Raw genomic sequence first — 15274 nt, 5'->3', positions numbered from 1 at the left:
GAGGTTCTGTTCCCTACTTTTCTCCTGCCAGTAATCTCTGTGCAGGCATTAGGACTCTCGTCTGGCACACAGATCTCCCTTTTCCATCTGCCTGCTTCTTGTACTTTTTCTGTGAACAAATACCCCTGGTGTACCCCTTGACCTCTCTTTGCCATGCCAGTCAGCACTTGAGAGCAGTGGAACAAATTGCCTTTCTTAGCTGTGGAATTGGTAGCAAAAAGCAGGACTTAGAGTTTTTCTAAATCTTGCAGTGGTGATGACTGTTTCCTGTTCCTGGGCTCACTTAAATGTATGCAAAAAGTTAATCAGAGACATCCGTAAGCTGTTCCTATATGGATTTTACCATTTAATTATAGACCTTCTTTTAGGGTAATGTTTCTCTGAAGGGAGCTTGACAGAGCAGATGCCGTTTTGCCTCGGGATGCACTTCTGGTATTGGTCCAGTGAAGAGCTGCCACTTCAGCTGTGGGATTTTGATGATTGCATGAACATCCTGCCACATGAGATTAGAGTGGCGGTGCTACCTCCCAGCTCCAGGATATGAGAGATCTGTCTCTTCATTAGAGCTTTCATATGGTAGCAGCTGAAGTGAGGAAGAATGGGCTAAAAGAGAGAAGCAATTTAAGAAAACCAAAGACAAATCTACTAAGCTGGAAGGTGATAGGAGGGGAGGGAGGCTGAGATCTCATTAGTGTTTACTCATGGAAAGGGAGGGGAAGAACAACAGATCGATTGTTAAGTGCTACTGGGTTTATCAAAATAATTGCCAGGTGCTAGATGGCTCCATTGCAAGTGCAGTGCTGATACCTGAGAAGGGGCAGACGAGACACGTGAAAGGAAATTGTGTGATTTCTGCTCATGCTCACACTTTTGTCTTTTCTGATTTCAGCAGACAGAAGGAGGGGCACAGACAGATGGACAGCAATCACAGACACAGAGCAGTGAGAATACTGAGAGCAAATCCACTCCAAAACGACTTCATGTGTCTAACATTCCCTTCCGCTTTCGAGATCCTGACCTTCGGCAGATGTTTGGGGTAAGTTATGAGCACCTCTTCAGGCATGGCAGATTCTCCTCCTCCACAGGTGGGACACCTGGTGCTGTGTATTTGTGTGAATGAAAAGCCCTTCCCCCTCAGTTTAGTCAGCACGCTGTAATATATTTGCAGGAGTAGAACAATTGGTAGTGTTTAACTTAGCTGGTTAATACACACGAGAACTATAACAATGGTCTTCCTATTAAGATGTTCATAGAATCATAAAATGGTTTGGGTTGAAAGGGACCTGAAAGATCATTCAGTTCAAACACCCCTGCCATGGACTGGTACATCTTTCACTAGGTGTGTTTAAAGCTCAATCCAGCCTGGCTATGAGCACCTCCAGGGATGGGGCATACATCACTGCTTGGGGCAACCCACAGCTTCTCTGAACAGCAATGTTCAGTGTAATCTAACAATTGGTTTGGGAAAAAAAAAAAAAAAACAAAACAAAATGAAACCTTACCTTATTTATGAGTAAAGGCCAGGATTAAACACTGACTTGCAAAGCACTGTTTTTCAGTTACATTAGAAGAAGCATGTTGAAGTATTTCTTTCCTCATGATCTATTTCTGTGATGAAAGATGGCTGCAAACAATTTGCCAAGCAGTGATTGCATGTGGAAAAGCTAGTGCAAGTCAGATGGTATTTTATATTGTGTATGATATACCTTCCATTGCTTTTGACCACATAGTTTGTCTTCCCTAATCCTTGGATGCTATTCATGATTCTTGATTTATAAGCTCTTTGAGGAAGAATTTGTTTATGTGAGTACACGTGGTGACTCTGTCCATGTGAACATGGATAAATGAGCTAGATGTCTCATAACCTAACCTTCAGGTGAAGTCATCTATATGTCATATCATCATCAGGGAGTATTTGACTTGTTGATATAATATGATCCTGGGTTGATGGCATGTTTTAAAGTCTTCAGAAATATTTATTATTATTTATGAAGTTAACAGCTGCTGCCTTTTTAAGGTGCAGTCCAGTGAATGGAAGTCAGGAAAGCCCAAAGCTCTTGTCACTTTAGGCTTAGAGTGTATACCTTGGTCCTCACTTACAGCAGCTGCTTCCCCAAATTCTGCAGTATTTCTGTTTCAGTTGTTGCATCTCCTGAGCATCTCAGGTGTGGGTGTGTATGCATGCACAAAGGCACACGCTCACATGCAAAGTAGTGTTGCAGTATTGTAAATGTGTCTAATTCATGGACTTCAATGGTGTAAATGAGAGAAGAATTTGGCTTATCTGTCTGTAGCTTGGACAGTACAAAAGGAACAAAACAGTGGTCAAAATGCAGAAAGGCAAGGCTACTATTCAGAGGGACCTGGCCAGGCTGAAGAAATGGGCTGAGGGAAATGTTAATGTACTCAACAAGAGTGAATTTTCAGGCCTTTCATCATACTCAACTTTCCATCAACCAGGCTCCCCAGTTCCTTTCTGCAGCTCTGTTCTCCAGCATCTCATTCTCCAATCTGTCAGGGCATCCAAGGTTGCCCCATGCCAGGTGCAGAATCGGCACTTGTCCTTATTAAATTTCATATGGTTGGTGATTGCCCAACCCTCTAATTTGTCTAGGTCTCTTTCCAGGGCCTCTCTGCCTTTGATTTATCAATTAGATACCGGGAAAATGTTAGGTTTTTTGTGAGGATGCTAAAATAGTGGAACATGTTGCCCAGATGGGTTGTGGACCCTCCATCCTTGACGGTATCTGACTTGACTGGACACAATCTGGTCAAAAAGATCTCATTGTACCTGCTGTGAGCAGGGGATGCACCAAATGACCTCTGGAGTCAATTCCCAGCCAAAGCCATGGATCTGTGATTCTGTTGCAAGAGGCCTGGGTTTGCCTCCATGTTGTTCATACCTTAGATTATTGTTATACTCTTGATGCCTGTGGGAATGTTTTCAGAATTAAACTCATCTGGCAATCTGTGATTGCTGAATCTTCTGCTCTGCTTTGTGGTTTTTCCAGCCTGCTTCTTACTGTTGCAGGGCTGTGCAGCAGGCAGTTCTGTCCTGTTTGGACAAATGCTTGCTGAAATCACATCCAGTTCTTGGACCACCTGCTCCAGTCTGTATTTATCACATCCTGCTCTGTGCCACGGCTGCTCCCCTCTCCTGGGAGCTGCGTCGCTTACATAAAGTGTTCCCCATTGCTGTCCCTTCTCCTGGGACTGGTGCTTAATTGACAGCTAGCCCTTTTCACACTTGTTCACCTTGATGCTTTTCTGCCATGTGCTCCTGGTGTGGGAGACACGGGTGAGATGGAATTACAAGGACATCCCTGTCTTGGTGGCTCTTGCCTATGCTTTGCAGGTTGGGACACCTAGGCAGTTTAAATTAACTGCTGTCCTAAGGAGTGACTTGTAGAAAATGCACTCTAACTGCTTGCTTTAAGATTTCTTCTCCTTTTTTGGGCCTACATGGTGCCCTTTTTGTGCATAGGAGGGATGGGGAATAATGCTATATGAATTGGTTTCTGGTGTTCCTCTGGTGTTTATTTTTTCTATAAATATGATCTCAAGTTCCAGCACATTGATGTGATTTTAACTGGATAAATGATATATTCCTTGTAAAACCTTTTGGTAGTTCACCTGGCCCTGTGGTTGCTGAGAGTTATGCCTGCCAGCAGAGTGTTCATCTTCTGGGACACATGATACCCCAAGTGCCATTTTTCTGTAATAGAGAACTTTGCTACTTTGCCAAGGAAATAATGAATGATTCTTGCACATCTTCCTTTTTCTTTCAGTGCTGCCTCTCTCAGCATGCTCATAGCCTCGAGCAAGAGAGCATGCTCTCTGAATCCTGCTTGCTCCTATTTGTTTTTCAGGATCAGGATGCTCTCCTTTGGGTGACTCACTGAAACCTACCCTTACTCCTAAAGGGGACTCATGGTTGTCTGAGTCTTCAGCTGTGACTAGCCTGTAACCCCCATCTTCTCCCTCTCCCTTCTGTGTGTCAGGTCACATCTCCTCAACGTCATATCTGAGAGACTCAAAATCCTTGCCTGGAGTGATTTTCCCAAGCTACTGTACAAAGAGAGAAATTGGGTAGACAGTAAAGCCATGGAGGAAGAAATAAATGGGATGGTAGGGAGGGAGTAAAGAAGTCCCCTCAAGGATGGAACAGCATGCAAGAGGTCAGCCCAGTCCTGGGGCACAGAAAATATCTAATGCTTTTGTCCAGACTTGAGTAGAGGTGGACTTGAAACATGTTGTCCCATGTGTGATTAAATGCATATTACATAACGCTTTCTAAACCTGCGCCATTTGGCAGAGCTGCACTCGTAAGGATTTCTTAACAAATTCAAATTATTTGGGTTCCGACGGTCTCTCAGCCATAATGTGTTTCTAACATGTCCTTGAGATATCCTCAAGAAAAGACCACATATTTCCTTTATATATATATATGCATCTTACAGGGAGGCAAATAATATGGTCTGCTTAAAACAGGTAATATTTACTTTACATTTCATGAGGCCAATGAAAAGACTTCCAGAAAGCTTCTAGAAGGAGTTGGTAGTTTTTTAATGCACACAGTTCTGCACCCACTGTGGAATAAATCAATAGTTGACCTTGTTCTTGCAGATAAAGAAGAGTTAATAGCTGACCTGAAGTCCCACAGTTGCCTAGGTACCGGTGATTGTTATTTGTCTGTATTTGCTTTGTGCAAACAGAATATGGCATCAGGCAGCACTGTAAGGAGCTTTAGAATAGTCTGTTTCTTGGAGTTTAAACAATTGGCAGGATAACTGCCCAGGAAGGTACCTTTAAAAGGGAAGTATTAATGGAAGCCATAAAGTATTCAGCAGCATCATACTGATGGCCAGGAAGGCATGACTCCACAGTTGGGGAAACTGTGGTAATAAAACTCAAAACATTCTGCACTTTAGGCAAGTAGGAGGAAGTAAATAGAAGTAAGTGAATATAGGTACAAACTTCAGCAAAGAAGCAGGTGAGAAATGAAATGTGCTAGTCATGGAGATACCAGTGACCTAAGTTTAGAGAACCCATCAGGTTTTTTACATGCAAAGATAAAAGGTCTGTGTATGGGTACAGTATAAAATCTGGAGGTAGTTGTGTGTTTTTGGGGAAAAACCCCACAAACAACAGCAAAACAAAACATGAAACAGGGCAAAAACAACCCCCAACTGATTGTGTTTAGAATTTAAGAGGGGTTATTTTTACCTCATCTGGTTTTCTACATAATTAATAACAGAGAAGGATGAGACAGTACTCACTAATATTTAAAAAACAGCAGATCTAGATAAGGTATGTCCAACAATAATAGCCAAAGCAAGGAGTTCATTATTCATCAATACTAATTTTTTAAGGCAATTCTTGTAAGCTAGGGGAGTTGCAGAAGGGTGGAGCACGCCCACCAAGATTCACTATTGTAAAAAACCTGAAAGGGATGACCCAAAGAGCTGAGAACTATTTATCTGTATGTTGATCCAAGATAAAAATAATTTTGGAACATTTTAGAGAAGCCTATTAGAATCTGAAAAAAACATGTTGGTATCTATTTAGCAGAACTTTGTAATATACATCTTTGCAGACAAATGCTGTCTTGTCTATTTTGACAAGATTGTACAAAGCAATACTGATAGAGTGAAACATTGCTCAACCAATTGAATTTCTCCAAGTGACCAAATTTTAGGAAAAATAGTACTTATCTCAAGCACAACACACATTAGAGGGATTAAAACCCTCTAATGATAGATAATAAAAAGTAGTAGTTACTTGGGAGATAGCTGTGATCAAGACTGTTTCTATTGTCAATTTCCCCAGGGATCTGTTTCCATCGCTGTCTTGTTTAGTATCTGTATCAGCCCATGGAGATGGTACTATTAAAACTTTGCCAGTAAGGTTTGCAGTTAGAAAACTATTTGAGGAGGAGGAAAGAGACAGATAAGGTTACTGTTAGAGAATGAGTAGATATGCCTGGTTGACTGATGATAAATCCAACAAAAACGTGTTTGATGCAGCTCATTGCAGAGTACTGAGTACGTGGGAACTGGACCGTGCTCCTAGGATGGAAAGCTTTCTTTGGAAAACACTGATTTGGGAGAGTACTAGTGATTGTTGAAGATAGTTGCTTCAATAATTCAAAGGGCTTATCAGGTTGAAGGAGGGATGTGATCTTGCTCATGTTCCAAATTGAAAAGACTGTGTCTCCATAATTTTATTCAGTTCTGAGATCAGTTTAAGACCAAAAGAAATAAACTAGGACTTGAAAGGTGAGTGATTTTTTTTTAACTTACTAAGGTATTAGGTACATTATTTACTCAGCTTATTAAAAAGAGATGTTAGGAGATGGTAAGTCATTTCAATACAAATGCTTAAATATGGGTAATACCTGCTGACAAGGGGTTTAGGTCTTGTTTAGGGTCATAAGATTTTCCAGTTGGAAGCTGAGATTTAACACAATTCCCCTTGAAATATGAAAAAAAATTCATAGTCATTGAGGTTTATTTGAACAATGGAACAGCTTACCAGGGAGAAGAAGAGTTGCCATCAGTGTTAAAAACAAATTAGCAACTCTCTTTTCAGAATCTTACTGTCCATTTTCTGAGGGACATTCTTTGGCTAATGTGTGCAAGGCCCCTGACATGATGGTAGTCATGTTCTCCTACACTGGTGGTAGGATGTTCCCTTCCGTTCTGGACCGTGTATGCAGAAGAAAGTTGATATTTCCCCTCAACATATTTCTAGTCCTTTCAGCTTTGTGCTCTGATAGTGTCTGTGCTTGCACCTCATGGTTTGTAGCTTCAGCCCTTCCCTTTCATGCTTCAAGAAGCTGTTGTCATCCCAGTGTAAAATTGGCTGGGATAGTCTGGCCATTTCTGGACTTTTGAGCTGGATGGACTTCAGAGTCTCCTGGTGAAGATAGAGGCAGGGTTGAACAGCCTTCAAGAGGAAGATCCTTCTGTTCTCAAACTGAATCTTGAATTGTCTCCACGACAGCAAGCAAGTGGATTGTTTTGGTAGTTCATATGGATGAACATTGCACAAAATCTTTCTTACCTGTCGTGAGAGCAGCAGTACAAGGAGTCAGAATTGATGTTTCTCAGAATTTACTGTGGTCAAATGCTCTTCAGTTAAGGGTAAGATTAAAAAAAGGGCTATGTTGATGAGGGTTGCAGATTAAGGTGGGTTAGCACAGTACAGGCTGTGAATTTTTGCGGACTCTGGCTTCAAATGGAGACCCTGCTTTTACTAAAACTTGCTCAATCCATAGCTACTACTTCTGGACTGTTAGCTGGGGAGCATAATCAACCCAATTGATGAAGAGGTTTTGTGTGTTATCAGCTACAGCAGTAATAACCCATAGGTGTTTTCTGTAAAGGTGACTATTATGTCCCATTTAATTAATTTCAGTTAATGAAGTTATTAATAATCTCATTTATTACAGGTGACAGAATGGTAGCCACTGTTTTTTTACATTGTAAAAGGATGACATTCAGGCAGCTGATGTTATCCTTTTTCTTCTCTAAGCATAATTCATATTGCTACTGCAAGGTTCTTTATGATGTATCTTTGTGGTAGACTACTACTTTGTATGACCCAAGCTACAGAGTTCTGCAAGCTCAGATACTTTTGGAAGCTCTTGCAGCCCTGAAATGTTGGCCTCTGAGGAAACATTTTGTCACTTTGCACTTCCTAAAATATCCTGGTGGATATAATTTCTCATCCAACTTCATTCAGGTGTCAAGAGAGCAAAACACCTCCATAAGCCTATAGTTTGAGGCTAAAGCAATAACAAATTAGACTACAGCTCTTTGTCAGCAAGAACTTGATAGAAGTCAGTATTTGCTAGTAAATACATTGAAATACAGAAGTAATTAGTGATGCACAGGTATTGGCAATGGAAGAAGTACTTGTTTAAGTGTTAAGATCTATGGGTAATAATATGGTAGAGCAAGAAGCTCTGACCTGCAGGTGTTGATGCACTGGGCCCAAAGTATAGCAATGGCACACTTGCTTAAGGGGACTCTGCTTCCTGAGTGCATTGGACACTCCAAGGAGGAGATTCTGTCTTCTGGATATCAAGATGTATTTTAGATTTTTCATCTCCCAGTACTACTGGCCACCAATTGCATGTAACAGGTCCCGTGTGCCATTATTGGAGAGCAAATATTCTGGCATAAAGTGATCTCTCTGTGGCTTTTCTTGTTTTCAAGCTCTCCCTGTGATGACAGTGAGCCCCTGTCACTGGGTGTGGCTTTGTTCTTGCTGGTGCTGGTTAGAGTTATAAGAGGTGCTGCTGATTATATTGATGTGTTTCACCTGGGTGTTTTCTGAAACCACCTTTCAGAAAGGACTTGTGTGCTCAGTGCTGCTTGAACATTGTGCTTTTTCTGCATGGCCATGCTGTGCAGGGGTGCTTGTGCCCCGGCAGCTGCCAATAGATCTTGTATTGTCTTTCTTACTCTGAGAAAGCTCTCTGCTATCAACTTCTGTACTGACCCTCTGCTGGAAGGCAGTGATAGCTGGCTCATACATTTATCTAAGATTTTTTTAGATTTTCTTAAGAGTTGCTAGGTGGGTCTGCAGCAAGGCTGTGCTGAATGTCATTCAGTAAACAGTGTTATGCAGTAGTTGGATTTAATTGGATAAAAGGCCTGGGTAAAATTACATGGAGTTGTCTTTTATTGACCCAGCTTCATATGGATTCAGTCTACATGCTAAGTACTCTCAAATTGATTTTGGAATGTATGCTGCTTTTGTGGGCGTGGGTCCAAGTACCCTTTTCTACAGCATCAGTACCAGGTTACACTGCAGTCACACCTCTGGGGAATGGCACAAAGCAGGACAAGGAGCTGGAAGAGTAGACCTGGAAGATAGACTTGTGTTAAGACCTCTGTCTGGGTGGTGGCCTGCAATAATGTTCAGCCCCATCTCACTGTTTTGTGTGAAAATCTTTTATTTGGGGTTTAGAGAACAAGAAATGACTGAGACCCTGTGTTCATCATTGTGTTTTGTTTTGGTTTTTTTTTCCTGTGATGGCTGTAGTCTGTAAATCCTGTTAGAAATCTGCACTCTGTCTGGCTTCCTGTCAAGTCTGGTTTCTCAGAAATGTGTATTTTTTTGGGCAACAGCTCAACCCTACTAAGGGCTGCTTGGTGCTTGTTCATTATCTGTTCTCTTGGTAAAATGTGATGGTGCTTTGGTTTATAAATCCTTGATGCTTCCATCTTCCTGTCAGCAAAGCATAGTGGTGTAGCTTGGCTGACATGGGTTGGCCCCATTGCTTGAAGAGATGTGACTCAGCTCTGGGTGAGGAAGTTGGTGTGCTGACAGTGTACCTCTGGCAGACCATGCTGCCATAACTAAGCACTGACTAATACACAGTATGATGGAGTCAGTTGTGCTCAGCTGAAATTATATCCCATGGAGCTGGGACCTAGGGAGCGGACTCTCTCTGTAGCATGGATCTGTCCTGCTTATAAAATGCTCTTGCTCATGTTCCTCATGGTTTCCTGCACAAGATGTCGATTTCTTGGCTATTTTGAATGTTGACCATCTTTAAGAATGGACTGAAATGAAGTTCAGATAGCTCACTGGACTCATGTCTTAGTGAATTTTGTAGGGCTGGTGAAACTGCTTGGACATTTAGTGTTCTCTTGTAGGGATAAGGCTGTCACATGATGTCTCTCATTATCTTTTGTTGTTCCGTGATTTCTAGAGAATTTGCCTTGTAGTCCCTGTTGTTTGCATCTTCAGGATTAAGTTATTTGTCTGGCACATTTTGGAGCTGATTTTGAAAGCCCTAGACAGGCATAGGAGTCAGGGCCAGCTGGAACAGAGCACATAGGAGGGGCCCTACCAAATTGTCAGTGCCTTGGAAGACAAAAGCTCTCTAGTGCCAGATCTCTCAAATTTATTATGTTTAATGTAGCTGTGGCCTCAGCTGGAAAAATCTGTTGCCTTCCTGACATCTGTGTGAAAAGAAACACACAGCATGCATCTCTTTTCTTGCACAAAGCCTTTGCATCTATGATAAGGTAGATTGTATTCAAGCAAGATTAGTTTCTGGTCATAACTCCTGTCTGTTTGTATCTTTATGCCTCTTAAAAACTGTTACTTCCAACACTCCCTGCTACCATTGTAGAGGGTCTGATTCTCATTTACCTGCTTTACCACAAATAACTAAAAGCTTGTCAAGTTCATTCCAGGGAAGAGACCAGTAAGATAAAACAAGATTCTATAGCTCCTTTGCTGTGGCATAACTGGAATACCATGTGTGTGTGTAATTTCCCATCACATGGTATGTGTGTGAGCAGTTCATGGAGGTGGCTGCTTGCGTGACCTGATGTGGTAAGGAGTGCTGGCCTCTTGGTCACATAGTAAGCTTTCTAAATCATGGTGGGGAGAATTTGAGACAGGTAGCCCTGCAATACCTCCTCCAGAGGCTGTGCAGAGTTCTAAGTAGAAGTTCTTGGTAGTCATTGAGTGAGCCAATCAAGTCTGTGAGCTCAGTGGTTCATGTCTCCAAGGTTAGAGATTAGAGAGTTAGTCCTCATGGATGCCTTAAGCATGGGACTTATTTTATTTGGCCAGTCCCTATGTCTTTTGAGCAATACAAACATGCTTGTATATACATTATTTTAAAATATTATTATGAGGACACTTGGTGTTGACCCTTGTATTTAGATGGCCTAGCATTTCTCTTACAAAAATTGTGACCTTTCACTAAGGAGCTCTTAAAACTTCGATTGTTTGCAATAGACTGTTGACATTTGGTAGGCGAAGCACCATCGGGAAACGAAGTGCCTTTTTATGTTCCACTAAATTAGATTCAGCTTTGAAGGAGTTATAAACTGTTAAAATGAACTAGTCCTTTTTTTTCTGCTTTCATTCTTCAGGAAAATTCTGGCATGCTACCAAAAAAAGTGCCTTCTAGTGCTGGGACCTGCTGTAACCATTGCAGCAGTGGGGACAAGTGATCTCGTGTTAGGAGCTGTGGCAATGGCTGCAGCAGGGCCTTGAAGAGCCCAGCACATGTCCTGCCTCCCAGCTCTGCTTTCCTTCAGGGAATGTTGGGGAGCAGGAAACCCCTCCCCAGTCAGCCCCCATTGTCTTCTGCTCTCCACTCCCAGGGAAATCCTTCCCCTTGCCTCTTCAAACACGCACAAGTCCCAGGTGGAAAAGAGACTGGGGCAGTTTGCATGGTGGATGTAGCCCATTGCAGTGGATGTCAAGCCTGTGTTTGCTGTGACTGCAGGCTCTTAATTCTGTCATGTAGGAAATGCTGTACCTCCACCATCTCCTGGGCAGGGAGGGCCATGCCCCCTCTTGTGCAGCTTGCTCAGACCTCTCGCGTTCAGCGTCACCGCCGGCGTTCTGCCAGCGCAAGGAGTTAAAGGCCCAGCACAGGGCTCCTGTTGGGTGGGAGCACGGGGAGCTAAAGGCCCAGCACAGGGTTCCTGTTGGGTGGGAGCACGGGGAGTTAAAGGCCCAGCACAGGGTTTCTGTTGGGTGGGAGCACGGGGAGCTAAAGGCCCAGCACAGGGTTCCTGTTGGGTGGGAGCATGAGGAGTTAAAGGCCCAGCACAGGGCTCCTGTTGGGTGGGAGCCCTGCACGGGGAGCTCAGCCCTGCAGGGCTGGCAGGCACCGCTGGCAGCAATGCCCCAGGATCCAGCCCAGCCGCCTGTGCAGAGAGGGGAGGATGGCACAGCCTAATTGTGCACCAGGAGCTGCACAGTTTGTTCTCTTTCAAGATTATTCTAATGAGGTAGAAAATGGTGATTTTTGATGGCTTTTAAGATTTTGAAAATAATTTTGGCATTTGCATTTATTGAGAGCCTGGCTGTTTCAGTGTGTGTGGCAAGGCTAGGCAGCTGAGCTGATCTGGCAGGGGACAGATCCTGCTCTTGGGCAGGGTGTGCTACTTTCTGCTCCCTTTTACTTCTTTGAACTGTAATGCTCACTGACCCTTCAAGCCACTTCAGCTCAGTAAATTGTCAAAATCTTTGTATATGTTCCTTTTCTTGGGCTGGGTTTTCGCAACGTTGCTGAGCTGTATCAGCTTATCTGCAGGTGAGAATGAAAGCTGAGGCCAGCTCTGGAAGGCTGGTGAGACCAGACAAGGAAGGACAAAGGAGCAGGGACAGCCCTTCAGCAGCCACAAGCTGCTGAATTGGTTCAGCCCCCGTCATGTAACGATGCTGAGATAGTCTACCAAGAAAGCAATCATGACAATCATGACTGATTCCTTTCATGGCAGTACCAAAGCTGTATGCAACAAAGACAACAAAAAGCAATCAACAGTTAATCTCCTTTATTGACAAGCCCACACCAAGTGTGGGATAGAAATAGAAAACGTATTTTAGCTGTGTTTGGCAGAGAAGCAGTGAAAAAAAGGAACCCGCATGGATCAAGCCTAAGTTGTTGAGATGTTGAGGTTTCAAGGAAGATGCATGTTTACATTAGCATTATTCAAACTTGTGTAACGTAGGATGTTGTGAATTCAATTGTTCTTGGGATGAATAGAGGATCAAGTATTGTCCTTAAACAATAGAACAGTAAAAACAACATCTGTGAACCAAGATCTCCTTTTTCAAAATGGAGAAGACAAGCAGACAGAAACTACAGCTAAAACTGTTGGAAGTGTTTTGTTTGCTTGCAGACAGTTGTGGAATACTAGTTCAAGGGACTCGGCAACTTTTTGTTGCTTAACATATTCAGAGCCTCTCCTCAGCCACCATGGCTCTCTGCTGTAAATGTTCCAGATTTTCAACTCTGGCCACAAGCCTTTTGAGAGGGGCACCAACAGAATGAGTATTATACTCATTTGACTCTGAACGCAACTGTTAAATTAAAAAAAGAGGCAAATGCTATTTTAAGAATGCTGGGCAAAGGGGAGAGTGTCCCAGTGCCTAGACCCTGTGTTCACCATCTTTTTTAACTGTGAAACCATTCTTTATTTTCTTGTTAATCCTTTCTTAATTTGCTATCAAACTTAAATCAAAACCATGTTGATGGAAGCTTTCCTAAATAATGGAATAGGAAAAACTGATCTAGCATTTGTCTGAGTACAGTATGTGTCTCTAAAATGAAGACTATTCCATATACACACTCCTAAAAGTGACATCTAGACCTGTCTTTCTAGACAGCAGACATCCAGTTTGGAAGTAGAGCATTGACACTCCTGGAGGACAGAGCACCGTGAGCCTCTGTTGAAGTGGTGATACTTTCACTTCTAGGCTACTGTTCTGAGTCTGGCTGCTTCACTAAAATATTTTAATAAGTTCCTAGCAAGGTGAAAGATGTAATCCATACATGGTTCCACAGAAGTGGTAGATTTCCTTCTGTGCTAAATAGGGAGCTCTTTGGAACCTTGGAGCCTCCAGGCTGAGGCAGAGGACAGAATTCTATTACATGTGATAAGCTTGCATAGGTTGTTGACCACCTACTATATGTCACAGGTTTAAGTTGAGTGATCTTTTTCTGAAAAACAAACTGTTGGGAATTTTCCATTTTCATGGTTTCTGAATCTGCCATAAATTCTTTTGAAGGCTCAGAGTTTTGGAAAACAAAGGGAAGGAAAGAAGCTTTAGTATTTGAATTCCCCGAGGCTGGGAGTCTTATGTTACTATTCCCTCCAGAGAAACATCACTTTTAAGTTTCTCTTTGTGATAGCCACTTCAGGAGGAAGCTGAAATGTTGGATTATATGTGAGAAATGTTGTTGGATATCTGAGATGAAATCATAGAGCCATTGTCTTAGGTGAAATAGTAGAATGAGGAAAGAAGAATTCTTTAGATTAATGGGGGAAAGATGAGCTTCCTCAAATCCCTAAAACTCTTCTGGAGATTGTTTTTCTTCCTTTAGTCTTTTGTGAGAAAACCTGGAGTTTGTGACCATGATGAACTGCATCTCAACCCAGGAGAACTGGGTCATGTCACTGGAATTTTATGCCTTTGCCTGTGTGCTAGAAATGGAAATATTCTCACCTACCTTCTTGCACTAAGCCAGCCCTTGCAAAAGGTAGGAAAAATGTACCGACAAAAATAAATGTTTTTTTTTTTTTTTCTTTTCCCTTGTCTCTCTGCAGCAATTTGGCAAAATCCTTGATGTAGAGATAATCTTTAATGAACGTGGCTCGAAGGTAAGTCCTGTTTCTGTACCCACTTCTCTTGTTTTGATTGCAGAGTAAAAGGCAGTTCATTGCCTAGAGAACATATTCTGTAGAGATCAGCAGGAATTAGAGTGATGGGGGAAGGGAAAAGCTATTTTAGGGACTGTCTCCTGTTCCCTCTGACTTGAGAGTCTGAGCATGGTTGTTTCTGGGCAGCCTGTACAAGTGCTCAGAGATGCTCCTGTCTGTGGGATCAGGTTCTCCAGCCTTTTGAACAAACAGGATCTCAGTCAGCTGAGCCTTCATACCAACACGTTTCCATTGCATTGGCAATGGCTGCCCTGTGAGGAAGGCAGAATAAGGTAAAACAGCTTTGTGTGATGGGAGGCTGTAAAAACAAAAGCTAAACTCACTCCCATCCCTGCCATTTTCATTGCATTAAAATACTTCTGTAGAAAAACTGTCATATCTCATATGTGAAAGGATTTTATATACTCTGTTTTGCAGACTTACTTGGCACTTCTGAGATACTGACCTTTCATGTTTGAGATATTTGGTGCTTTAATATAAGCATCCTCATTCCACTTGTCCTGCCCCATGTGGACCTCCCCCACAGAATTTGCATTCACACTCATATTTTCTTCTTACAGATATATTAAGAGGCAAGTTTTGTTGAGGGTTAATGGCAATTTATATCTCTGGAGATGAATTTTCAAATGTTGCTCAGGTCAGCTGCAGAGAGATTCAGTGGTCTCTGTCCTAATTGGCAATTGGTTCTCATCACGTAACCAGTATCACCACAATGACAAATTGCTGTGATTCTCTCTCTGCCCAGGAGGTTCAGCACTGGAATAGCAGGGAGTTTTGCAGGTCAGGAGCGAGGTGCATTGCCAAAGCTCTATGGGGGAAGCTTGCACAGTGCATGTCTATACTCTGCTTGACTTAATCAATGCTAAGATTCCCATTTTCAATTAAAACAAAATTTCCCTCCTCCTCACACACACGTGTGTGCACATGTGTGCATGCACACAAAAGGTTTTGAAGTTGCAATTCAGCTAAGCAGTTTTGGTTTAGAGTCTATGCCTTTTGCTTGGATTTGAGGTCCACGGTTTTTATGGTGGCCTCTTTGCTTCAACATATATTCTGGGGTA

General features: G+C 42.4%; 1 protein-coding gene across 9 annotated transcripts in view; it reads left to right on the top strand.

Annotated features, from left to right (window-relative positions):
* The window catches only part of RBFOX2 (RNA binding fox-1 homolog 2), a 170266-nt gene that overhangs the window by 118678 nt on the left and 36314 nt on the right, over nt 1-15274 (top strand). For all 9 annotated transcript variants that reach the window (XM_058023107.1, XM_058023106.1, XM_058023104.1 and 6 more), the window contains 2 exons: nt 890-1036; nt 14100-14153. In XM_058023107.1, the coding sequence (XP_057879090.1) occupies nt 890-1036; nt 14100-14153 (201 nt within the window). The remainder of the gene's footprint in view (nt 1-889; nt 1037-14099; nt 14154-15274) is intronic.

This window comes from Melospiza georgiana, chromosome 4 (genome assembly GCF_028018845.1).
Source record: "Melospiza georgiana isolate bMelGeo1 chromosome 4, bMelGeo1.pri, whole genome shotgun sequence".
In the NCBI taxonomy this organism is placed as follows: domain Eukaryota; kingdom Metazoa; phylum Chordata; class Aves; order Passeriformes; family Passerellidae; genus Melospiza; species Melospiza georgiana.
The sequence above is the reverse complement of the archived record's forward strand: the minus strand, read 5'-3'. Positions and strand labels throughout refer to the sequence as shown.